General features: G+C 29.9%; 2 protein-coding genes and 1 long non-coding RNA gene across 5 annotated transcripts; 1 reads left to right on the top strand and 2 right to left on the bottom strand.

Annotated features, from left to right (window-relative positions):
- The first annotated feature begins 755 nt into the window (after window positions 1-755).
- LOC112706537 (uncharacterized) lies at window positions 756-3,961 on the top strand. Its single transcript, XM_025757889.3, has 10 exons — window positions 756-1,408; window positions 1,572-1,666; window positions 1,793-1,860; window positions 1,959-2,002; window positions 2,152-2,229; window positions 2,314-2,467; window positions 2,636-2,788; window positions 2,893-3,003; window positions 3,311-3,376; window positions 3,467-3,961. The coding sequence occupies exons 1-10, from the start codon at window positions 1,143-1,145 to the stop codon at window positions 3,563-3,565; spliced, it is 1,134 nt and encodes a 377-aa protein (XP_025613674.1). The 5' UTR covers window positions 756-1,142; the 3' UTR covers window positions 3,566-3,961.
- A 1,494-nt stretch (window positions 3,962-5,455) lies between these two features.
- LOC112706536 (uncharacterized) lies at window positions 5,456-11,226 on the bottom strand. Of its 3 annotated transcripts, none has more exons than XR_003155793.3 (5): window positions 10,672-11,226; window positions 10,305-10,369; window positions 8,049-8,130; window positions 7,228-7,496; window positions 5,456-6,277 (listed from the first exon to the last, which is right to left on the bottom strand). It is a non-coding gene; the product is annotated as an uncharacterized lncRNA (long non-coding RNA). The 3 variants fall into 3 exon arrangements; XR_003155794.3 differs by having other exon boundaries at window positions 10,300-10,369; window positions 10,672-11,187; XR_011864662.1 differs by lacking the exon at window positions 10,672-11,226 and adding an exon at window positions 10,529-10,668.
- Window positions 11,227-16,380: 5,154 nt separating this feature from the next.
- LOC112706534 (uncharacterized) lies at window positions 16,381-18,160 on the bottom strand. The gene is made up of 3 exons (XM_025757888.2): window positions 17,982-18,160; window positions 17,776-17,905; window positions 16,381-17,693 (listed from the first exon to the last, which is right to left on the bottom strand). The coding sequence occupies exons 1-3, from the start codon at window positions 18,112-18,114 to the stop codon at window positions 16,736-16,738; spliced, it is 1,221 nt and encodes a 406-aa protein (XP_025613673.1). The 5' UTR covers window positions 18,115-18,160; the 3' UTR covers window positions 16,381-16,735.
- Between the last annotated feature and the right edge of the window lie 8,986 nt (window positions 18,161-27,146).

Below are 27,146 nucleotides of genomic sequence, written 5' to 3'. Positions count from 1 at the left end.
CATTATATTAATTAAAAGGTTAAAACACGATAATTTGAATTCTTTTAATTTTAAATTTTATTTTAAAAATTAAAATGTAACTTTTTATTTTTAAATATTTTTTTTATATTTGTTTGGTTTTTACTCTGATCTATTTTTTAGGTCATTATTTAGGCTATAAAAATAGTTGTTATTTAATAAATTTAATTATATTGTTATATAATAATTTTTAATTATCAACTTCATATAAAATTGTATGTAAAATTTTTATCATCAAAATGATATGCGGCTACGTGACATGCACATCTTTTTTGAAAGGTTGTAAATGGCAGAAACAATAAAAATATAAAGTTCATAAGAAAAAAAAAGTTATGAATTAAGCCCTTGCTCTAATTTGTTAATCTTTTGTTAAATGAATAATTAAAACACAACCTAATACCTTGGAATAATTAATTATAATTACTATCTCTACAACCTGGCATATATTTGTTGGGGTATTAGCTTTTCATTTTAGTTAATTGATTAGTCTTAAGTTTGAACTTTTGTGCACAAAAAAGTGCATGATTGGCGTCATCAAATAAATTTTCCATGAGTATAATCATTCGTTGTTTGAACCTTCCACAACAATAACAAGAATACCCACGGCAAAATATTGAAAGTTACAGTAATAAACTAATAATAATAAACAAATAATCAATTAGTGCGCGTAATTAATTTGAGTGAGTCAACAACACTTCTTTACTCAAATTTAATTAGGGTTAGTTAACTGAAAAATTAAACAATTAAGAAGTAAAAACCGAAGCTTTGGGAGATTGTAAGGAATTAAATGATTGAGCTTCAGTTAGATCCGTTTGTTGTTAGTTATTAAATTGAAGAACCTCTTTCCAATTCTGAAAGCAAACAACTTTCTTTGTGCAGTGTTTCCACGTAATCGCCGGGAGAACCGGTCTTTCTTTCTTTCTTTGTTTTCTATCCAAATTTATTTTCTTTCTTCACTTTTCCCATTCTCAGCGCTTTATCGCACCTTCTCCTTTCTCTTTCTTTTCTGTTCTTTTCCCCTTTCTCCCATCCTTATTAGGGTTTTTTGAATCTTCCAAATTCCCCAAATTTCCCGTCATTTCTCACTTCCTGTTTCGACGAATCTTCAAATTCATTCGCCCAAGATGATGATGCCCCCTGGCCTCGTCTCCAACCTCCAAGAAGCACTTCAAAACAGAAAAGGTTCCCAAGAACAAGGATCCAAGGACAATGAGGACCCACCCGAACCCGCTTCTTCTACCGATGAGAATCCCGAACCTGAATTCGATCCTTCCAAGCCCATTTTGTTGGTTACCAACAGCGATGGTGTTGAGTCCCCTGGCCTCACTCACCTCGTCGAAGCCCTAGTTCGTCAAGGCCTCTACAATGTCCATATCTGTGTTCCTCAATCGTGGGTCTTTTTCTCCTTCACTTTGATTTTTCGTGTTACTGATTTGTGGGGTGCCTGGTTCTTTTCAAAGTTCGGATTTTTTTTTAATAATTGATGTGGGTGTTGTTATTGAATATTGTGATGTGTTTTGTAATTTTGTTAGTTCGTAAAATGGTTGCTTTAGGGACAAATCGGTTTCTGGGCACTCTGTTACTTTCAAAGAAACTGTGGAAGCTTGTTCTGCTAAAGTTAGTGGTGCCTCTGCATTTGAGATTTCAGGTAACACTTCAATTATATCCCTTCATCTTGTGTCAATTTGATGGAAATTCAGGAATTTTTTCTGTGTATTGATTTTTGTATCGTTAACATCATTTTTAACAGAAATTGCTTGTTTTCTAAATTCAGGAACTCCTGTGGATTGTGTGTCACTAGCATTATCTGGGGCACTGTTTTCATGGTCAAAGCCAATGCTGGTGAGTATTTGTATCATACAATTAAACTTTAACTGTGCATTTGTCTCACATCCAATGCTGAGGATTGTGGATGATGATATATATGATTTACATTTCAGGTTATTAGTGGGATTAACCGGGGATCCAGCTGTGGTCATCACATGTAAGTTGTTCACTTATGGTTAGAGATGAATATGTAATAATTGTAAATCTAACATATCTCATATAGCTGCGAAATTCCGAGTTTCATTTGAAAGTGGTGTTTGTAGCCCCTATGTGTAGACCAATGCTCATCTCATGAAAATTCACCAGGTTCTACTCAGGTGTTGTTGCTGGAGCTAGAGAGGCATTATTATCTGGTGTACCGGCTTTGTCCATATCATTAAACTGGTAAAGTTTATGATTGTTTATTTATATCCAGTTTTAACTGTGCCTTCTTGCTGGACATTATGAATTGGTATCATCCTGTTGTAGGAAGAAGGATGAAAGTCAAGAAACTGATTTCAAGGATGCAGCTGAAGTCTGTTTACCTTTGATAAATGCAGCTATCAGGGATGTTGAGAAGGGAACTTTTCCCAAAAGCTGCTTTTTGAATATAGAAATTCCCACATCACCTTCAAAGAACAAGGTGTGCAAAATTTCTATATTTTCAAATGCTTTGCTGCATTATGGAAGTGCTTAGTTTGGAAAATTGATTGTTCAAAATTCTAGTATGCTTGAAGTTTGATATTCTATACTCGTTTCTTTCTCTGGGAAAATTGTTTATATGAATGCAGTGTTATCCTTCTCTTTTTAGGGCTTCAAATTAACCAAGCAAAGTATGTGGAGATCCACGCCAAGCTGGCTAGCTGTGTCAGCTAGCCGCTATCCAACTGGTCATTTCATGGCCAATCAACAAGGTGGCCTTGGCCTTCAGTTTGCACAGCTTGGACGGGATGCCTCTGCCGCTGTAAGTGATCCACTTGCTCAAAGAAATTATGTTCATGATTTGTGTAATCCCCAAATGATTCTCATGCATCTAATTCGAATCTTCCTCATCTTTGTCTTCTTCAGGGCGCAGCTCGTCGACTGGCTACACAGAAAAAGAACTTGGAGGTTATTGAATCAGTTGGAGCTTCAGGAAAATCCGATTCCAACAGAGTGAAGAAGTACTTCAGACTAGAGGTAAAAAAAAAAAAGAGAAGAAAAACAATCTTCATTGAGTATTCTGGCATGAGGATCATGTGTGACCCCTGTTGATATTAAGTTAATCTGTTTTTTTTTCCAAATAAGAAAAGATAGCATTTTGTACCGAAGAGGTTATCGTAAAAACTTAAAGTTGTTCACAAAGGTTACCTTTCACTATGAGTTTCTACTCACTACCTCTGACACATCTAATCACATGATTTAGATTGCAGGTTTTGAATAGCATTTAAATGATTTTTAATATTTTGTTTAAATGAACTTACTTAAGCTCTTCTTGCATATTCAGTTTCAGGAAAAGCAGCAGGAAGATATAGATGAAGATACGGATTACGGAGCACTTGAAAGTGGATACGTAAGTTGCAATATTGAATTACTGTATTCTTAAGCAGCAGTAATTTGTTATTCTCAACTAATTCTTTTGGGTGTGATTTGGCGGGAGCAGGTCGCAGTGACGCCGCTGTCTCTTTCGACTCCCATCGAGAGTGATATTCAAATGGCAGCTTCTGATTGGATTTCTGCTGCCATTCCTGCTGAACAATAGATGGAGAGTTGAGTATGATTGTGTACATTTGAGATTTATGATGATTCTTTCTTTTCCTTTTTTCTTGCATAAATCAAAGATGGAGCAGAAGCGTTAGTCACACCAATTAAATAGTTGATTTCATTTCATTCTCGGTTTCAATTTTAATATTTTTTTTCTTATTTCGGTTTTGACATTTTATTTTTGGTTCTCTTCATTGTTTCACTTGCTTTGGTTACTTAGTTTATTTCTGAGGCGAAGCAAATGCTTCTTGTAATCACTTGGGCATATTTTAGAAAAATGCCATTTGGAATGTTTGTAATGCCAATTATTAGCAAAACAATGGAGCACTTGTAATTTTCCACTTGTATCTTCATTTGAAGATGGTTAAGCTTTGGAGTTGATGATTTCTTAGTATGTGTTCTGTTCTTTCTCATATTCAAGGTGTACTAGTGTATATTATTTATGTTAAAAGAAAAATTAATTTTGAAATGGATTTTGTTTGTGATTTTATATATTTCTAGAGTGTAACCACTTTTGAAGCCTTCGTTAGTGATTTATATATATTCAAATATATTCAATAGATGCAGCTCTACAAAATTGAGTTTAATTCATGATGCCAAATATGATGAGAAAGCATGACTATAAAAAATCCCAAATAGTGTAAATCAACACTGACAAGGCACAATTTGGAACTTGGAAGGATGGGTGATGTTTGTATCATCTTTTATATACAACTTTTTTTTTATATTTTTTACCTATTCTACCGATATGGCCATATCTATCAAGTATCAACTACTTTTTTATTGTATTTAAATTATAATAATATTAGATTAGGTAAGTTCAACTCTTTTGTTTTTTATGGAAGATTTTCCCCCTTTTTTGCATAAAGGAATAGGTGAGATTATTAGTTTATTACTAGGATTTTTTTAATTTAAATTATTTAAATATAATATTTACGAAAATGTATAATTTAGAGTGTATTTACCTATATGCACAACGTCTCATATTTTAGATAGTGTCTAAAAATTAGTTAAAAGCACATTTTGAATGCATGTTTTCATAAATATTATATTTAAATAAAAAAAATCCTTATTACTATGGTTTTGCACTTTAGGTAAGGTTATATTATTTAATGCTGTAAAAAAAAAATAAAATGTCAATTATTTTATCATTTTTTGTTTGGTCAGAAAATAGGTTAGATAGTCTTTAAAGCTACGTTTATTTATAGAGACATGAACAGAAATAATATGTTCAAAAATATAAACATAATGTATTTTGTATTTATCCTGACAGAAAAAACACAAAAATACTAACTAAACAAGAAATATAATTTATTTTTTATTTTTTTCATTATTTTTATTAATTTTTTATAATTATATTTTTTATTACAAATTTTTTAAATAAAAAAAATAAAATTAAATTAAATTTTCATAATTTATTTTAATTTATCACCGTACAAAGGACACAACATTTTGTGTGTATTGTCAGACTAACTCCACATCATAATTAATACTCACGTACACTATATATGTCATATCCCCAATACTAAAGATTTTCATCCACCATTGGTCTTAGGTAAGTTTCGAACCCTCATGCACATATTGCAAAGGCAGAAATCATTATCACTAGACTAGGCCTTGTGTTATCATTTGAAAACTTTTTTCAAAAAGAAAAAAGAAAACATGGGCTTAAAAAGCACTTGATTTCTGTGATGGGCTTTACTCTACGGCCGAACCAACCTGTTTTTATTTATTTTTTGGTGTCTACTAACTTGTTTTAAAATATAAAGATATATTATCTTACGGTTGAGACTTAGATCAGATGACAATTAGGTTGTCTCTTAGAAAACTGCACCAAGATCAAATCCTAACTAAGACTGAAATGAAGAAAATATATCATCTTAAATAATTTATCCAAACATATTAAATTACTTAATAAATTTCACCTATCAGTTTTACATAAAAGTATTCTATTAACATTTTATATGAATAGTTACTTAATTACACTACAAGAAAAACACCCATTCAGGTACACTTGAAAAGTGTAGCCAAAAGTGAAAAAAAATGATGCCTTAGGCTACAGCTACGCTTTTTGGGCTACGGCTACGCTTTTTAGGGTGATTCCTATTCGGCCGTTGCCTATTCTCAAAGACTACGCTTTTCTGCACCAAGGGCTACGCTTTTGGCGTTTGGGAATAGGCTACGCTTTTCAAGTGATGCTGTCTAGGACCAAAGGCTACGCTTTTCAGCTTTCATTTTTCCAGAATAGACTACGCTTTTCAACGCTACTGCATCACTTGTAAAGCGTACCCACATTGTATATCATAGCTACTTTTTATAAGCGTAGCCTTAGGTCCCTTTTTTATCCTAAAACAAAATTTCGGTTGCCAAAATAAATTAGCAGCCATAAGATCTTCTATTTGGGAATAATACAAATTATTTCTCTAAAAATAAAATTTATTTCTCTAAAAATAAATTTCTTCAAAATCAATTGCACATGTACAGGACGAAGTGGTTGTCTTTTTTTTTGTAGATCAGATGTTGGTATTGCCTGCTCCGATTGAGGCCTAGCTGACTGACTTCTGCGCATTTCCTTGTTTGAGAGTGTGCTTCTAATAATCCTTGCACTACCTTCATGCTTCTGATTCTGCTTCAGAGGTGTTGAGCCAACAATTATTTTGGCTGAAGATGTTACATTATTCTACTCTAATAAACTATCTAAATCAGACCCCTGCACAATAAGAAACCCATCAAAATATGAAGTGATAGCATGATCATACATGATAAGTCCATAAATCACAATAAAAGGAACCAAAGAACAATCCACGCCAGAACTTATAGTGCATTCCTGATTCATCATATTCCATGTCATGAGCAATAAGACAACATATTAGAGGAAAATAATCCTCAAAGTCACTTTAGTATGAACCATTATGCCAACAAAATGATATGCATTATAATAGCATCTATAAGTAGTGCTTTCTCTACAGTACATTGACCTTTTTATCATTAACTGACAAGTAATAAACAAGTGCCATCCTTAAATCTTAATAAATTAGTTAATCTCTTTCCTTGTCATTTCATGAGCCACTAAGGTTACATTGAAACCAACATTTATCAACAACTCCAACTAGTAAAAGGATGATTTAAGGATACTATCATCCACGAGAACATTCAAATAGAATGAATCAATCTAATTAATTAAAATTTAGGCGATAATTGCAGAAAACCAGATCAAGATGCATCTGATTGATACAAACTAGACATGACCAGTGGCAACTTATTGACATTGACGTCACAACATAAAGAAGCAGAATTTCAAAGTTACTTTCCATCAGAGTAAGAGCAGTAAATAAAACAACTTTCAAAGCAATTCAGGTAAGGTTTGTCCACACTGCATAAAATTGTCAGCACTTAGATCTTTTATGATTAAAAATGATCATTTATTCTAAATAGGAAAAGGGTAAATTGCGATGGCTTCTAGTGAATTTCTAGTGCAATTTAAAGTTATATAATACTTAATATTTCTATAGATTGTAAGCTGTGGTATTAATTTCTTTTATAAACACAACACTAACAAAGTCAATGCAAACATTAAAAAAAATAGTGTTGTATATAACTTTAACCTCAGGAAAGTGTCAGTGCAATTTATACAAAGGAAAAGGAATTGAAGTTACTAACCGTTTTCTCGTACCACTCTTTGGTAAAGAAAAGTTTGATTCCATGAACAATCAACGAGGCATAGACAATGACAAAGAGATGATGTGAGTACCAAAATGCATTGAAGCCAGTTAGACTGTTGAGTGGTTTAGGAAGCTTAATCCTGTTTCTGCTGAACCAAGGTGTGGCTTGTACTTTTGAGGGCTTGCACGAAGGAGGCGAAGGAAGTCGCAAGAAAGATGAAAAATTGCATGTATTTCAACACCAATTGCTACTGCTACGGCTATCACCTGCAAGAACAACAACATATATACCCTCACTTTGTTTGTACTACTAACTTTATTTAAATGGTGACACATTTATTCAGCAAGGGAATCTTTGAGAAACAAATATGTTCCTTGGGAAGCAAATTTGCCACTTCTAATTCATGAAACACTCCAAATATTCCTCAAGGAAACTCCTACTCTCATGGGAACAAAATGCAAAGCTAGAAATAGTTCAAGGAAATTCCTAACTTAAATAATGCCACCTGAGACATGACCACACTTAATCATTAGAAATAGTTCAAGTTAAGAGCACCAGCAGCACCTTCCTTCAATTAAAAACAGCAACACTTGCTTTGATACCATATTAGAATGCAAATTAATCGAGAAACATCAAAAAGCTACTTTCACTAATGAGTAACGCAACTCACAAGTGTAAAGGATCAAGCATCCACCTCTAACACAATAAAAAAAAAAACAAACATATATATCAAGAAAAAGAAAAAGAATCAGTCGGTGACATCAGTTCCAGTTGAAACAGAAAATGAAGTAATAAAATTTGACTCTTAAATCACTCACCTTTAAGAGCAGAACTGCAGATGCTATAGAATAGCGACCCTGTTAAAATCTTTGTTCATCGTCCCTTAAAGTTTTTCTATATCTGCATAATGGTATATTGATTTGAAGTCATAAACTATAAACATTAAAAAAAGTGGAATGGTTGAGTGCTAATAAATCAAACAAAACTATGGATTTCTTTATAGGAAATAGCAGAAATGGGTTCTCAAGGTAAAAATTTTGTTCGATTTGAAGCAGAGGCAAGTGCAAAAACTCCCTTGAAGGAAGATCTAGTTACACTTACACGCATTTCAAGAATGAGCATGTGACAGTGACACTTTTTTCAGCTAAAAGTTAGCGATCCATTAAACACGGTATACACATGAGCTTTGTGCAGGTGAATGGAATCATTTTAAAATTGAGAGTAAAAAGTAAAACATTACCGTTAAGCACAACATAACAAATAAAAGTACACATTCATGGTGCTACTTGCAATGCAATGTTTCCATGTAAAAGGGACAAGTAAAATATAGGCAACTCATGGTATATACTATATAGTATACAAAGGAGGGATAAAAAAAAAGAAAATCAAATCAATGAGGAAGAAAACCTTTATATTCCCTTCAGTTTCTCACAAACACATGTAGCTCCTATCAAGGCTATATATCCAAATATAAGAAAAACAAAAAGCGTGAAGCAATGATATTGTACTTTATTATTTCTTGTTTTAGTCTCAGGTGGTTACAGAACAATATAAATGTATGGGAAAGAAAAAGAGACAAGATTTCACTTCACAATTGGAGTTTGAAATGATGATGATTCTTGAAGCAAAAGAGCATCCGAATACCTCATTTTCAGAAGCGCCAAGACTATGCAAATGCAAGCAAGATGAATCTGAGATTTGATATTATAAATACTCCTATTATTACTAATTAAGAAGGCCCCAAAGTTTGGAATCGGTAGCAGCAAGTCTTATTAATAAATCTGAGATTTGATATTATAATTTTTAATTGTAGTTGATAAGAAGAAAGATGATTAAAAGTGCCGAAGAAAGCATAAAGCAGAAAGACAGCAAATCAGAAATCTATGGGAATCTGCAGGCTGTGTTTATAGAAATGGATAGCGCTCAAGATATAAGCATAAGCCTTCAAACCTTGTCCCAATTACTACATAAACAAAAACTAGATTACAATTTTTTAAAAACTGTAAACAGATTATCTTCCAAAGTTGTTAATCACATGTCACCTTATCAATTACCACATAATTTTGATTTCAAGGCATGTTTTGTTTGATGAAACTAAATTTCCTTATCATGAATTATTCAAAGCAGATTCTCCATCTCCAACTTACAATCAATTTCCTCATACTGTTTTAACTTTTCCTAATTTTACTACTATATCATCTCATAATACAAGTCAAAATTCTACACCTACTGCTACCTCAACAAATGAGATAAGGGATGCTAGAAGAGCAGAGAATTTCAAAAAATAGTGAAGCATCAACTCAAGTGAGAAGCATTACTAACAAAATGAGTATTTATAGCATGAAGACAGAAATATATTACAATTAAGAGAATAGATGAGACTTGGAATCATTGTAGATGTGAAATAATTGAGTACAAGGTTTATATGCTAGTATGAAACAATGATTACTTATACAACTATGAAGCTAAAACGAACTTAACAAGCAAGATGCAAAATCAGAAAGCAAATTCTAATGAAGCAAGCAACATAAACTCAAAAAATTAGAAAGACAATACCACAGCAAAATAACTTTAACTCCTATCATGTACTATTCATACAGTAAAATAAAAATGTTCACTCAAACAGAATTCAGAGTAGATTCATAAGATAATACGCATTCAGAAGCTAAAACCTATAACCCTAAAAATTAGAAACAATACGCATTCAGAAGCTAAAACCCCCAAATTAAAAATCATTAAATCAGAACCCTAAACCGCAGTACACCTTCTCACAAAACCAAAGTCAATTCATCACAAATTGAATAAAGAACAAAATTAGAATTCAACACTAATAATAACAAGCAATGATCAACTGCGATTCTGCACGGAAAAGCTTCTAACACAGACAGCACGGCAGAAATTGAACCAGACATAGAAAAACCCTAATTAAATATGAAATTGTGATATAGAATCCTAATTAAATTTAACCCTAATTGCAGAGTATAGCACAAATTTTCTTCAATTGGCAATTTTACTATGGTGGTACAGGGTGATCAGTAGAGCATATAAAAGTGCCGTTAAACATCTCACCTTACCTTATCATGTGAAAGAAGTTCAAATAATTAGGGTCAAAATAGCGCTCACAGAGATCTTCCATTACCTGCACAGTAAAATGGACTTCAAGTGTCAACTAATTAATCAAAACAGATGTACGTAAAAGAGAATAAAAGAAAGATTATAACTGAGGGCTGAAAATATTATGAAGCAGGCAATGAAATTAAACAGCCTTCCCCACAGAAATTGGACCTGAGTGGCTAACCTAACACTGGGGGCCTTCTTCAAAAGGAATATTGAGCCCAGCTGCATCAACTTGAGCCGTGTGTTTTGTTCTTGACAATGAGGATTAAGAACCCTAATTGCCTAAATCAGAGAAAGAGAGGATACAGAACAGAGAATGCTTACCTGGTGACAGAGGATACGACCATGGTGATGAGCGGCGACGGTGAAGAAGAGATGAGCGGCGACGCAACGGCTTGGAGACGGTGCAGCAACTCAGCGACGAGCTCCAGTCGATGGCAGCGCGGCGACAGAGCACAACGGCGGTGAGACATCCCATTCGAGATCCTCGGCGGCGGTACATCAGCCTGGCGGTGGCAGAACGGCGACGGCAACAAGCCCTAGCAGCGGCGGTGGAGCTTCGGCGGCGACGGAGCACCCCTTTCTTCTCTCCTCCATTGCGTTTTCTCTTCCTCGAGCTCTCTCTCTCTCACTGGCATTCGACGACGACGACGGCAGATCCCTAGCCAGTTAGCCGCCGTCGTTCTCTCCTTCCTTCCCTCTCCTCTCTTCTTCTTCCCGTTCTCCCCCTTAGCTTTCTGATTTCTTCGTGTGTGTTGAGTGAGGAGGAGGGTGTGTATTGCGTGAGTGAGGGAGTGAAGGTGATACAGGGCAAACAAAATTTCACTTAAGTGTTTATTTGGTATTTTAATATTAGGAGACACTTATGAAGCGCACCCAAAACTTAACAAATGGGTTACTTTTTAAAAGCGTTCCCTTTAATAAAAATGTACCCATAGCTTTTTAGATTTGGCTACGCTTTATAAGTGATATTTAAACTATTTAAGGAGACGCTTTTGAAGTGATGCCTTAATAGTGTTTCCTTTTCTCTTATAAAAGGGCATCATGCGAAAAAGCGTAGCCTATTCTTAGAATAGGCCACGCTTTTTAAATGTAGCTTAAAAAAAGTGTGGCTGAATGGGTATTTTTCTTGTAGTGTTATAATGATAGCTATGGCTCTATGACATATATATGTAGTTGGTGGAAAATTGTGTGTGAATAATAATAAAAGGAACTTGGCTACAGAATGAGAAAGTCAACAGGACAAATTGATGTTGACTTTGTATATATATATATCCATGGCGGCCTTGATGTTGCATCCAATAAACACATAGAATAGAAGTATATAATGCAAACCTATTATAGCATTGCAGCTTATTATTCTTCTTCTAACTGTCATTGTCTTTTGCAGATAAAAAGGATTTCAATCTCACCGCACTTTATGGCACCGCCCAATCCAACACACTCTCATAATCTCTATCTACTTGTGCGCCAATTCTTTCATTTGCAAATAAATAAATAAATATTTCATCGAATCTAGCTAGTTTAGTGAATTGATGTATGTATAGTATTATAAGCCAAGATTGTTGCAATTTGTTTAGGAGTTTAATTTTAATGTAGAGATAATATTCAATTTGGTCCCTGAACTTGCATGTAAATTTCAATTTAGTCCCTAAAGTTTCAATTGCATTTATTTTGTCTCTGAACTTTGTGAACATAACTCATGTTAGTTTTTGAAACAATTTTTAACGTATAAATGTTAACGGAACACTGTCGTGAACAGGCGGATGCCACACTAAACTTTGTAAAATGATGTCGTTTTAGTTTTGACACTCAAATAACCCAAAAACAACATCGTAAATGGTGTTTATTAACATTTTACCTAACAAAAGAAGTGATATAATGCCATTTTTGAACTATTTAAATGCCAAAATCAAAACTGCATCATTGTACAAGTTTTAACGTGACATCTAATAGTCTATAACAGTGTTTCATTAATATATGAGGCACGTTTATAAACTTTGGGGATTAAATAGAGGCAATTGAAAACTCAGGGACTAAATTGAGATTCGCGTGTAAATTCAGGGACTAAATTGAATATTATCTCTTTAATGACAAACTAAAATATTTTATATAATTGTATAATTACATATGTATTTTTATTATAATAATTTATACGATTAATATAAAAAGTAGTTATTTGGGGATGATATAATATTATTTAATTATATCATTAAATACACGTATAAAACTATTTTATATTCACTTAATAATATATATTTGTTCAGGGATATATGTGTATAAGAAATTTCAGATTATTAATAACCTTGTACTGTATGCTCTATCATCTTGTTCCTACAAATTAAAGCTTTAAATATTGATTTAGAAAAAAGTGAGATAACACAATAACAATAATAATAATAGGGGAATCAAAGGGGTCCCCAATAAATTTTCAGAAAAATTAAAGCGTCACTGATGGATAGATCATAGATATGGCAAAACAAAAGAAGTTAATGATATTAACGAGAGTGAAAAGATTTCTTTTGCTCCTCCTACTCACCTTTCTAATTCGTTGCTGAATTCAATTCCCTGTGAAGTAAAAAAATGAAATGATTCTATGAAGATGGCCCATAATTAAAGAGAAAAGTTTCATTGATTTATTTGATTCTGGAGCTATGAGAAATTGATTGGAATAATTCAAAATAATAATAATAATTAGAAAAGAAGTGAGTCCACTAGACAAAGTTATTATGGACCCATCAAATTATAGAGCTTACGCGGTGCCGACTGGCCTTCATGCTCAACCTTCTCTTTGCCTTTTTTTATTTTATTTTAATTAATTTTCAACATGAATGATTGAGCTTCACATTAATCACTGCTCAGTGGCTAAAAAATTTGACATTAATCCAAACATAAAATCAACTTGTTATGATTAAAAGAGGCTGTGTCTCCCCAGCTTAGATTCTTTCCAGAAGATTTCTTATGTCACCAAAATCATAATTAATTATACTTGGAAATAATGGTTTAATTTTCATCCCTTTTTTTTTTGTTTATCTTAGGGAGGCACTACTATATATGAGAATAATGTGAAATTTGTTGAGGAGCATAGATGGATAAAGTGGGGAAAGTGAGTACATTGACTTCTTATGCAGTACAGGTGGTGGAAGTACACAACAAAAAATTCATTTCAACGTATTGCATTTGAGGAATGTTTTGATTATGTATGTTTGTTTACTTGACTATTAGTTTATGTTTATTGGCTAATCTGTTTTCTTGTGGTTGATTTTGGTCCTTGATGATAATGTCGAAGGAGATTAAATTTAATCACTTTGACATTAGTACTCTATATTCCCTAAAAAGGTCGAGTTATTTATTACTGATCTAAAAAAAATGTGAAATTTGTTGATGGAAATTACACAACAACAGAGAGACTTTAATTACTTTTCAAAATGAGTAAACTTATTGATTAATATCTAAGCAAAAAGAAATAGTACTATTAACATTTTATTTCTTTTCCCTTTGGGTTTAATTTGTTGTTGTGATCATAGTGGAATCCACTATTTTTTAATTGTATATCTGTTGCAAGAATATTATAGACAATTTTAAAGTTTAAAACACAGAAACATAATATATGATAATATCTTAGTTTTTTGTGTACGAAGATATTTTTATGTAAATAATAATTTTTTTATTGTATTGATTCTTTCATCTTTTTCTTTTTTTTCTCGCCTAATTCTTAAATCTCTTTCTTCTTCTTTTTCTTTTTTAGTCCAATGGGTCGTTTTCTCCTCTTTCTGTTCGCGATCTTTTTTGCCATCTTTATCTCCGCCGTTCGAGATTCCGACGGAAAAGTTATCTGCCTTTCTTCCAAAGTTTTTGGATTTTTCAAAGCGCCTTCCGGGAACAACGTGGAGGAAGAAACTCGTTAGGCCATTTTAATCGTTGGTTCCAATGGCTATTGGAATTACAGACATTAGGTATCGTCATTTTTATACTCCCGTTCTTTCAAGTTTTAATTTTTTTTTCTTTTTATGCTTTCCTTTCCTCCACACTTTCTCTTATCAATATTTTGTTCCTTCTTTGTTTGACTGTTTAGTATGAAATTGATGAACTGTTGCTGGATGTTTATTTTATTAAATATGTAGATAGTTATTTTTTATTCTGAAGTGAATGTTTATTTAATTTGGATTGGATTTAAGTAGATATAATAAAATTTGATGGATGCTCATTTTACTAGCATATAATGAATGGTTATTTTCATTCTAAACTGATAGTTTGACGGAAAAAAAGTTCAACGACACTGAACTGACTAATAAGAGAAAAACCAACAATGTAGTGACTATTTTTTTTTCACCTTTTGTGAATCGAAATTATAGTTTATTGTTCACGTTATTTAAATTTTCCGTTGTCTATCTAATAGTAGAATAATATGGTCAAACCACGTTACATGTATTACATGTAAGAATTCAAACTCTTTGTAGATACAATATGTGTTGATAGTTAAAATTTATTATATAATTTGATATATTTAATTAAATTATTATTTAATAATATTTTAACTATCAATTTTATTTATATAAAAATTAATGTAGGTGAATTTTTGTTATTTATAAATCATTTCGTTGAATGGGAACAGGTTCATTATTTGTTAAGGCTCTTGCTCTTTTATACAACCACGAGTAAGTGAAATATTTGCAATGTCTCATAATATTCATAGTTTAAGATACAAGTCAAAAAAAATTATAGAGTTCTTGTTTTTTTGTTATAATTAATTTTGGGTTTAGCAAAGTTACTAAAACTAAGAATTAATTGTAAGATATATAGGTTTAATAATCGCTTGTCCTTGTTATAAATTATAGGTGTAGTTATTAGTAAAAAAAAAAATACAAAGTGATACACTTTTTTTAATGAGTAATCCTCTTTTCCCCTTCTTTCTATTCTATTCTCCCTTTTTCCATCAAAAAGACTAGAAGTGACTTTTTATTCTCTATCTCCATTCTTTTCCAAAAAGTTCAACCAATTTATAAGCGACATCTCTAGCTAATTTAATTTCCCGGGTAAAGCAAATAATGTCATCACCACTCAAGGTAAAGACTGAATGAGCTTTAGCTTTTAGAGTACCATAATAATTCAAACACACTGAGACATGTTTTTTGTACTTATTTCAATAGTGATGCATTTATATATCTAAATGTTTAATTATTATATATGTTGGTCCTGTAATTTCATTAAATTTATAATTAATTTTTTTTATATTTTTAATTAAATCTTTATATTATTTTTAGTTTTATAATTAAATATATTTTAGTGCAAAAAATATTAAAATTAATTAAATATTTATCTATAAATTAAAGATATCTAGATTAAAAATTTAATTACATATTTTTTAAAAAAATATTCTATTTATTATAACGTTTTTGACATGAAAAAAATTTAATTATAAAATAAAAAAATTTAATTATAAATTTAATAAATCTATAAAAATTAAGAGATCAAATAATTAAACCATAATTAAATTAAATGCATGACCTTAGGTACAATGACAATAAAGGAATAATCTCTTGATTTATTTGCAAAATTTGTCTCCAACAATCCATCACTACATTAATCAAACATGTTTAAATTCATCTTCATGAAATCATAATAAAATATATACATATATATGGTGGTATATATTTCATATAAACGCCAAAACACCCTACCTAGCTAGGTCATATTTTAGGTCATGACTTTGGCCTTATCAACTATTTCTCTCTCTCTCTCAAGTACCAACAAGTTGACCATGGCATGTGTACGGCTTTTGTCGTTGTTTTGATGTCATCATCCATATCATAAATATCAGAAAGAAAGAAAGAAAGAGAGAAAGAGAGAGCAATGAAACAATATGTCAACTTTAAAGTACTTCACAACTAGACTCATATGATTGGTATACAACAACATACACTATAGAAGTGAATCATAATAATAATAATAATAATTATACGCATAGAAGTAAAAATAAATAATATTATATTTTTATAGAGAGAGAGTACTTACTTTTAGGCGACAAACATGTGAATTCTGAAAGGACCTCAACATATATTTATGGCAGTTTCAAAGCAAGCACATCACTTATAATGGAAGACCCTCAAAACTAGCATCACTCATGTTTACCATTGACAGATAGAGACACTCCCTCTATCTATCTATCTATATACTCTCTCCCCTGCCTCTAATATTTATTAAATGCATGACATCTCTTTTTTCTTTTTTCGCCTTAAAATAATGTATGCATGGAACTAATTTAGCTCATGACCACTACTACTACTACTACTGCTACTACTTGCTCAATTATATGTACACATAATAATAATAATAAGCTTGCTTAATTAATTAATTAATCAAAGCTACTAGAAGGAAAATGATGATACTAAATGTGATCTGCTTGATAGAGTGATGCTGATGAAGAAGATGTTGATGATGGCAATGATGATGGAATGATGAGGGGATTATTATTATTATTATCAATGTGTTGTTGTTCCAATTGATGATGATTTGCAGCTAGAAGAGTTGCTTGATCTTGTGGACAAATAGCAGCAGCAGAAGCAGGTGTAGTAGTAGTAGTAGTAGTGGTGTAACAATGGATTCTAGCAAGAGGATCTTGTTGTGATGATGAAGCAGGTGAATATGGTAAGCCACAAATATAATCCTCAATGATGTTCGTGTTATTAATATCACAGACTTTTGGCACAATTGGTTCCATCAAGTGATGAAGATCAAAATGCTGCTGCCATGTAGTACTAACTGGATTATTGATGATGAGTTTATCAATAATATAGTTTGATGGGGTGGCAGCAGTGATGGCAATATCATGATCACTACTATTTTTGGAAATCTGATGATCTTCTTGAAGAGGTAGCACACATCCAAATGATGATGATGATGACCAAGTATCTTCATACAAAGATGATGGATTAACAGTAGTGTTCATGGATGGTACTACTACTGTTTCTGCAGGCATTTGAATATGGTGATGGAAGTTGTTGCCATTATTGTTATAATTAATGTTATTGTTATCAAGCTGCTGCTGCTTGATATCAATAACATTTTGTTGATCAAAAGCTTGAAGGATTGATGATGGGATTATTGGAAGGTATAGCTGAGGGTTTAGGATAGGGTTTTCAGGGAAGAAAGTTTCTAAGGAAGAACCATTATTATTGGCAATAAGGCCATGATGATGATGATGATGGATATGATGATCAGAAAATGTGGCCAAAGAAGGAACAAGAACATCATGGGAAAGAAGCTTCTTCTTGATGCTTGAATTCCAAAAGTTTTTCACCTCATTATCTGTTCTTCCAGGTAGGTGCTTTGCAATCTGAGCCCACCTGAAGAACAAGTTGATATACACATAAAAAGAAAGCTTTTTGATTTGATGGGTTTGAGAATATGAAGTATGGGATACCATACCTGTTGCCTAGAATGCTATGGAGGTCAATAATGAGAGCTGCTTCTTGAGGAGAGAAGCTTCCACGTTTCAAATCAGGTCTGAGATAATTTATCCATCTTAATCTGCAACTCTTTCCACACCTCTGCAACCCTACACATGAAATGAAATGAGAAAGTATGTAGGAGCTTGGTAAAGAGAATGATGAGAGAGATGAATTTATTGGTACCTGCAAGTTTAGGGACAGAACTCCAACAACCATGGCCATAGGTGGTGATGTAGTTGATGAGTTTTTCATCTTCTTCTGGTGACCAAAGGCCTCTTTTGACCTTCTGCTTGTTGCAGCAAGAGTGATGCCCCATTATGATGATTATGATGCTGTCTTAGGCAATGAGGGGAACAAGATCAGTTTTGGGATTCTATCTATATATATAAACTGAAAAAGAAAAGAGAAGAGAGAGAGAGTTACTATAAGGGAATCTTGATTTAATAGGGTCTAGAGCCTATGATCTTTTAGGGATCCCTAGTAGGTTACAAGATGTTACATCAAAAGTATTGTATTCAGAGAGGGAAGGCTTGCCGTTTATTTTCTTAGATATTAGTAAAATTGAGATTGAATTTTAAAATATTTCTTCAAATTTTAAGGGCAAAATGATATATTTTTTATTTAATTACTCTGCTGGTCCTGTAGTTATGAGAAAATTCAATTAGGTTCTTATATTTTTTTTTAATTGGGTCCCTGTATTAAATTTTTTTTTCAATTAAGTCTCTCTTAGTAGTAATTGGCTTAATTTTATAGGGACCTAAGTAAAAAAAAAAAAATTGGTACAGAGACCTAAATAAAAGAAAAAAAAATGTAAAGACTCAATTAAAAAAAATTTTAGTGCAAGGACTCAATTAAAAAAAAAAAGTAACTATAAAGACCAACAAAGTAATTAAACCTATATTTTTTTGTTTATTGACAAATGACAATATGTCTTTAGGTATTATATATTTTAAATTAAAATGTATAATATATATAGTAGATGTATTATTTTATCTTTAAAATTTTAAAAAATATTATAAAATTTAATAATTAAATAATATACTAATTTTTTATATTAAAAAATTAATCAAAAGAAGAAAAAAATGAAAATAAAAGTATATACTCAAATAGATTTTTGAAGAATTTTGTGTCCGACGTTTTTGTTCTTAAAAAAATTTTATTATATTAAAATTTTTTAATTTTATAAAAATAAATTTTTTTTTAGTCAGATTCGTTTTTATTTATACAAATCGATCTTTAAAAATATGACGAATAGATCTATATATTTTATTTTTATATTTAGAGACTTTTATGTAATAAAAAATTTTTAAAAATCAAAACATGTGATACAAATTTTTTAGAAATTTATTTGAGTGTATATTTAAAAAAAAGAAAGGAAATTGAGGGAGTGAGGTGGTGAATTTAATGCTGGGGAGATGTACAGAGATTGTGGGGCATGGACGAAGCGAGTTAGGGTTTTGTGGGGAAAGAGCTAAAAGCTGCAGTGCCTTCTCTGCAACACTTGTATGCCTTTTAATGGATCCTTCTTTTTCCCTTTCTCTTCGCATGGCCCTCCCTTGTACACGTGTCATCCATGCATTCTCTTCGGACCCCCTTCTCTTCTCTTATATGCCCTTACATCTTCCCTATCACACATGTTCAAACTTAGGTAATTTTTGTGCTCATGGATGAAATACCTATGTATTGTTAATTAATTTGTTAGGGTTAGAAAAATATTTCTTCTAGTGTTGTATATGCATGTGATCTATATTTTTTCTTCTATTGAATGCATAAGTGTTACTTGGTGATTAAAAAAATATGAATAAGTTACATTTATTAGTATGGTAGGAATGAATAAGAGTGTTTTTGAATGATAAAAATTTTAATTTACAGTGATCTTGATAGTAATGTCGAAGAGATTATTGTGTAGTTAATGTTTGATATTTTAATGTGTATGATAAGTTAAGGTAAGTAAAAATAAAAAAAATTAATAAAAAATATGTGTTATGTATGTTTTTGTTGTTACTTTTTTTATTGTTACTTGTACTAAATTTTTTTTCTTTTATTGGAGTCGAGATCTTACTGTAACAATTATAAAAAAAAAGGTTACATTTATTAGTAACAACAACACTATAAATAATTAACGGCTTATAAAAAATTGTCAGATAATTTGATATAATTTAACTAAATTATGTATTTTAATCATAATAATTAATTAGTTAGAATAATCTTAATTTTTGAATGAGTCAACTGATACGAAAATTTTTTTATTACAGATTAAATAATTTTATAATATATTTTCTAAATTTTTTTTGTGAAATATTTTTATATAAGTAATTAACAAAAAATATTTGCAAATATTTTAGCTTTTCAGTTTTGTCTTTATTGAGAGTGGTAATTAAGCAAGAAAAAGGCGATGAGAAGAGGGGTTAATGATAGAGGACAGGACTGTATTTCCAAGAGGTGAATGATTAACATAATCCTCTTCCATTATGGATCATTAATCAATTAAATTGAAGCTTCAATAATATTACAGCTGTAATGTACTCTATAGACATCATTAATAAGTAAATAAACGTTTCAAGGGTCATCATTCAAGGTTGATTGTTCTTTTTCATTTTCTTCTCCTAAATAGAAAATATTTTACTTAATAAATTAAGACTATACATAAGAAAAGTCTGTTTTTATTATTGGATATATATTGCTTGCATGCATTCGTAAGGTTCTGAATGATTTTATGTGAAAAGTGTTTACATTATTAAAGGAGATATATACATTAATTAAGTATAGAAGACAAGGGTGGCCAAGGGGCTAGCCATCTATAATATATATATAATATATGTTGTTCAAAATTGAATTTTGTTTTAACCTTTATGACTAAAAAAGTTTGTGCTCTTCTTGCAACTTGGTCCACCATATTAATAATATCATGTATTATATACATAAGTGATATATATATATATATATATATATATATATATATATATATATATATATATATATATATATATATATATATATATATATATTTAGTGAGAAATTAAAGTAGCTTTATTATATGATAGTGATAATAATATAAGAAAATACGAGTATTTATTTTTAATTGTCAAATAATTAATCTTCATAGATTTTTTGTTCAATATTTATCAATAAATGTATTATGAAGAAAAGTTTTTATAATTTAACAATTATTGAGGTTCAAAAATATCTTCATATACTAAAATGATTAGAAATTTTTTTAAGTGTATTGATATATCGGTATTTTAATAATTTTTAACCGTTGATCTTAATTATAAAAAGTATATATAATTAAAATTAATAGTTAAAAATTACTGAAACATCGGTGTACCGGTATACTTGAAAACTTTTCAAATGATTATTTTTAACTATAATAAAAAGATGATAAAAAGAAGGTAGCTAGTAGCTAGTACTGATCCAAAAGCTGTTTTCGTTTTTCAAAGTAATCAACCGGGATTTGTTGAAAAGATTGGTACGTATTTAAACTTTAGAAAATTTGCCATCAAATGCGGTCAAAGGTGGTGATTTGCTGGATTACTTAAATGTGAACTTGTTCCTTTTAGGGAAATATAAGAGCTTTTCATTTCCACGAATCTTAAATAATGGAGCAGGCTAATTTATCAAAGTTTTTAAATAAATATAATTAAAAAAGTAGTTACATCTTATATAATAAGTAGTGGTCCTGTTGTGATAATGATGAACGCATCAAAACTAACAATTAATTAAAAAGGGATAGACAATGATCTTAACCTTGTGTTAAAGTAGTGACAAATATTTTTGCTCTAGATAGAGAAAAATAAAGTGGTAATAATAATTTCATGGAACATAGAAAAGCAGCTGAGAAATTTCACAAACTAATTGGCTAAGAGAATATTTCATAAATTACTATTTACCTGTTCCTTTATCATGCTGCATTAAAATTATACAAAATTAAATAAAAAACTATTTATTATTTGATCCATCCGTTAAAATTATACAAAATTAAATAAATAACTAATAACCTATAGTATGGTTATTTTATTTATGATAATTATAAACGAGTTATAACCAATTTAAATTAGTCAAATAGTTAATTTATTCGTCTGTTTCAATAAGTACTCGATTTAAATTGTAGAATATTCTACAATAAAAAAGACCTTTTTTTTTCAGTACTTTAAAATAATTCTGAGCTATATCTCTTCAGGTAGACCAGATAATTATATTTTTTGATAATTAAATATTGTTGTACATTTTTAATTAACAGTAGTGAATTGTAATTATTGGCAATAATGGTGGTAAATAATACAAATGAAAATTTCAAAACCTGGTTTAATTTTAATTGTTCAATGTGTGGTTGTTGTGGTGTGGCTTCATTCTTTTTTATATTTCTTAATGGGAAACAAACGATTTCAATTGGTATTCAAACCTTATAACATGCTTCACCATTTAGGTGAATAATAAGTCTTTTACTAATGATGATTAATCATTCTTATTCGTTCTTAGTGTGTACTACCATTCCAAATTTACTATCATCTTCATTCCGGGGATCATATATATCTTGGACAAGAAGAAACATTGAATTCGGTGTAATGTTTCACTCAAACTTCAATTTTGAGCTGTCATTTAAAAAAAAAACATTATTAATTTCAAATTTTCAATATTTTCATTAATTAAGTAGGTTTTAGATTTTTTAGTCCATAGTATAAATTACACTTGAAATTACTCAAAATATGAAGCACATTCACCTGGTCTTAATGAAGAAATTAAAGGCCAAAATGAATATTTTACTAATTTAGGACTAACTTGCAAAATAAAAAATTGAATTCGATAGATTTCATATTATATTAAAATTGAGTAGGTCTTAATTTAATTTCAAAAGAAGCTGATTCAAAAAAGAATGATATCTTATATTTATAAATTATCTAAAAATATATGAGTCTTATATTATTAATTTCGTGTTAACTCTTAACTATAATAGTATAAAATATAGTACTGCTAATATAAAGAGGCAAAAAAAAAATCTAAAATTATTTTATTTAGTATTTATTAATTCTAACTAAAATTAATAAATTTTAAATAAAATAAATTTTGACTATCTTTTATTAATTATTTTTTTATTGTTAAATATTTTGCATAAAATAATAGGATAGCGTAACGGTATTGGCAAATGGTAACAGGAAGAATATTGTTTCCCATGCAAAGAAATTTATTACGTGCGTCCTTAGAAGTCAAGGGCTTGATGAAATTATATATTTTTCCAAGCAAGGCATGATTCATCGTTTTTTGACACAAACAAAAACATAATAAGTAGAACATTATTCATTATTTCGTTTTGAAGGAGTAGTGATATATATGATGAACTCCAAAAGGTGTTTATGGATCCACTCTTCTAATACAAACTAAAAAGGAAAAAATAAAAGGAGAAAAGGAGAAAGAGAAAGAACCAATAAAAATGCTAGTGTCCACATCTCACAAGAATTTTTAAATCTCATTTCTCTATCTTTTACAAATTATTTCAACATTGCTGAGCTAGAATCTCAGCATCCAAAACAAGAAAAACATGTTAGGACTTGCTATTAAGATTAGAAATGAGTTGAGTTGAGTCGAGTTAGATTAAGTTCAAGTTTGGTTCATAAACTTGGCTCACAGTTCACCTCATTAACAATTGAGTCTTTTTCTTAAGCTCAAGTTCGACTCATTGAAAACTCACGAGCTGGTTCGAGCTCACGAGTTGACTCAAATAATAGGAACAACATAATCTATAATTTTATATCAATAAATTATAACTTAAATATTTTAAAAAATATTTAAAAAGATTAATCTTAACATTGTTTATCTATCAATAAATTATAAATTTTTTATTTATGTCCTACATCAAAATTATATATAAAAAATAAATATAAAATTTTAAATAATTAAGATCGTTAATATATATATATATATATATATATATATATATATATATAATATTAAAAGTATAGATTAAATACATATCCTATATGTGCATTAATATATACATATATATAATTAAGACAGCTTATAAGTTAATAATGAGCTGAGTCGACTCATTTAATTTATGAACTCAATTTCAAGTTTAAAATTGACTCACTAGCTCATGAATTTAATTTATCAAACTATTAACGAGTCAAGTTCAAACTGGCTTGACTCACTTCCAGTTCTACTTGATATATATATCTTTCTTTTTCAAATAAATAAATAAAATAAAAAATAGAAAAACAAGAAATAGGTGGTCTCATAATCTCATTAGAGTTGATGTTGAGTAATATGGACGGAATAAGGTTGTAAGATTTTGCTCAGTCCCTTATATTAGGTGAGATCCCCTATAATTATCATCAATATCATTGATCTAGTCTTAAATACTTTTTTTTCTTTTTTCTTTTTAACTTTTAAAAATACAAAAATGATTATATATACTAATAGGATTCTTCATGCAAAACTTTCTTTTGCACTTGAAGTATATTTATCCGTAAGTTTGTTTTTTAAAAAATTTTTAATAATATATATGTTATAAAACTATTTATTATCCCATAAATTTCAACTGTTAAATAGAATTATATCCGAGTTATTAATAGTTATATAACAGATACAAGTCTATCTATATATGTTGAATCTTATAACATCTTCCAGCAAAACAAACATAGAGTAGTAATAAAATATATAATCAACTATATTAGATGAAAATTAAAATTAACTATTAAAATTATTTATTAGTATATTAATATAAAATATATATTAAAATATAAAATACACATTTAAAATGAGTTAAATTACATATATTTTTATATATTAACATATAGTAACTAGTTTTAGTGTACTGTTAATATTTTTTGGATAAAATATTAAATTGATCCATTACATTTGGGTCTAATTCTATTTTACTCTTTAAGATTTAAAATGTCTTATTTAAATCTAAAAAAAAAATCGTTTAGTTTCAATATAGTCCTGCCATAAAATCAAAATTAAATAATTAACAAAACTCAATTTTTAAATCGAAAAACTCATAACTAACCTTTTCAGTTGTTGAGGGGAGTTTTTTTAATGGAGGTGTCGATGGCATTGTCTTTGTTGTCACTGACGATTTTTTTTGCAAAAAGCGAATTCCCGACGATATTTTTTATGTGCTTAAACTAAGACTAGTGGTTTACGGAGATGCATCTGCGACTAATTTTGTACTTCTCAAATTTGTGTATCTTTTCCAAATTGCTTTATCATTGTACTGCTGTCATGTAAAACATTCTGGTAGTATTTAATATTAAACTCATTGTAGGATTATATTAAAATTAAATGAAACCTTTTAAGATTCAAATAAAATACTTTAAATTTTAGAAACTAAAATAAAATTAAATCTAAACTTAGAAAACTAATTTAATACTTTATCCTAATCTTTTTTATATATATAATTGTTGAATGAAACCCTAATTATGAACACGTTTCTTTAAATTTATTTGCTTTTTTAGTCCTTGGGATTTGGGTCTACCATAAAAACCATATAAAGCAAAATTGATTAACCGTGTTCCAGCAATTGGTACCACTGGAAAGAGGGTTATGGCCAATGCTGGGGACAACATGAAGAATCTATTTGCCGGCCACTTTAATTTGTGTGCCCCTAACACTTCATTTCAATTCAAATTTTCATTTGATTACAAGAATGGACCAAAAGAATGCGTTTTCATCCTGTTATAGATTCCATGTAAAGTAGTACTGTACTATTCTTAATTATTGCCTACCTTATCTATTCATGCCTGCTTCCTTCAATTATCTCATCATTTCCATCTCATTTATATTATTTCAATGAATTCAAGAATCTTATAACAGTAATTATGGATGCATTTAGATTTTTTTTCTTTATCTTTTGTTGTTTTTCATTGTGCATCTCAACAAAGTTATTATTAAGTTACATAATATGCATGCTACATAAAATTCCGAGGAATTAGAATAAGTGTAAAACATTTTATATAATCGTTCATGCTACGTGACATTACATGATTGAATACACGTATAAAACTGTTTTACGGTATATCAGAATTAAATTCTAAAATGAAATAATGTTAATGAATAATGATAATATGAACATATATGGTAATACTACCTACCTTAGTTTGTATGATTTGTTTGGTACTAAAGTTGCATAATGATTCAGTTTGACCATTCTATAATTGTGGAGCAAAATCTAATTAATTACAAGTTGATCCGGTTTAAATTAAAGAGAAGAGTAGTACAAGAGACTAGTCTTTTCATCAGTGGGAAAAAGCAATGAATTTATTATTGGGTTTGGAATAATAATCCTAATTAGAATCTGGATGTGGACCTTAAGAATATGATGATGAAATAGTAATAGGGATAAAAACAAAGATCTTTATTGCGGTGAAAGAATGGAAGAGGGATTGTGGCAGTTTCATGCTGAAATTTGTTGCTTGTGGGAGAAAAAGTTGGAGCTTGGCATGCTTATGATGGAAGAAACAGATAGTTAAAAACAAGATTCCTAATTAATAAATGCACATGCAACATTTAATTCTGCTGGCATCTTTTGCTTTATTTGTTGAGCCATCAAAGGACTCTTGTTGTCAGATTCTTTTGTTTTTTTCCACAACTTAATGAGATATCAAAAACAAGTACATGAGAAAAAGAATGCTATGTAATTCTTTGTCCTCTATTGATTCCCACATTGGTATGTGTCATTTTCAGTCAAATGCTTGTTTTTCTCCTCTTCTTTTTTCATTTTTTCCCCCTCTACTATGAGAAGCTAGCTAGGGAATTTTATTTTATTTTATTTATTTTTTTTAAGAGGAAAGATATCAATATGCATCATCCCTTGATATGCAACGAAACCCTAAATAAAGTAAAAATGGTTATATCTCCCTCACCTAAACTTATCTTCAAATCACATATGCTACTATGGTCAATGATAAAGGAGAACCTAATATAATTAAGTGTTGTGTTTAATTAATGGTATACTTAATGAGAGATCAGTTATTAAGAGCTTAACTAACCAATATGGACACAAACTATATATGTGCCTATAAATTAAGGAAAAGTATAAGTAATCAACAATATTTTTGAACAATGTGTGAACAATGTGAATTAATAGGATTAAAAGAGTAAATTAATCTTAAATTTAATTAGTAGTATTAAATTAAGATGTATTGTATTTTTATTTAATTGATAGTTGTTCATATTGTTCAAGATGGTCATTGTTTATCTAGTACTCCCTATTAATTAATTACGGTAATGTTAGAAAAAAAAATCAAAACTTATCTTATTTAACATCCATTAATTATGAAGACAATTAATGAAAGTTAAATAAAATAAATATTTAACTGTTTTTGACTAATTTATTTTGGTTGCCAAACA

This window comes from Arachis hypogaea, chromosome 8 (assembly GCF_003086295.3).
Source record: "Arachis hypogaea cultivar Tifrunner chromosome 8, arahy.Tifrunner.gnm2.J5K5, whole genome shotgun sequence".
NCBI lineage: Eukaryota > Viridiplantae > Streptophyta > Magnoliopsida > Fabales > Fabaceae > Arachis > Arachis hypogaea.
This window is presented reverse-complemented; position numbering and strand designations above follow the sequence as displayed.

What these genes read in the sequence shown, in the direction of transcription:
- LOC112706537 (XM_025757889.3), top strand. Translation starts at nt 1,143, where the DNA reads ATGATGATGCCCCCTGGCCTCGTCTCCAACCTCCAAGAAGCACTTCAA. An exon ending in CTCTGCATTTGAGATTTCAG is followed by an intron (nt 1,667 to 1,792) that starts GTAACACTTCAA and finishes TTCTAAATTCAG; the next exon opens with GAACTCCTGTGGATTGTGTG. An exon ending in CATCACCTTCAAAGAACAAG is followed by an intron (nt 2,468 to 2,635) that starts GTGTGCAAAATT and finishes TTCTCTTTTTAG; the next exon opens with GGCTTCAAATTAACCAAGCA.
- LOC112706534 (XM_025757888.2), bottom strand. Translation starts at nt 18,114, where the DNA reads ATGGGGCATCACTCTTGCTGCAACAAGCAGAAGGTCAAAAGAGGCCTT. An exon ending in TTCTGTCCCTAAACTTGCAG is followed by an intron (nt 17,906 to 17,981) that starts GTACCAATAAAT and finishes TTTCATGTGTAG; the next exon opens with GGTTGCAGAGGTGTGGAAAG. An exon ending in CATAGCATTCTAGGCAACAG is followed by an intron (nt 17,694 to 17,775) that starts GTATGGTATCCC and finishes CTTGTTCTTCAG; the next exon opens with GTGGGCTCAGATTGCAAAGC.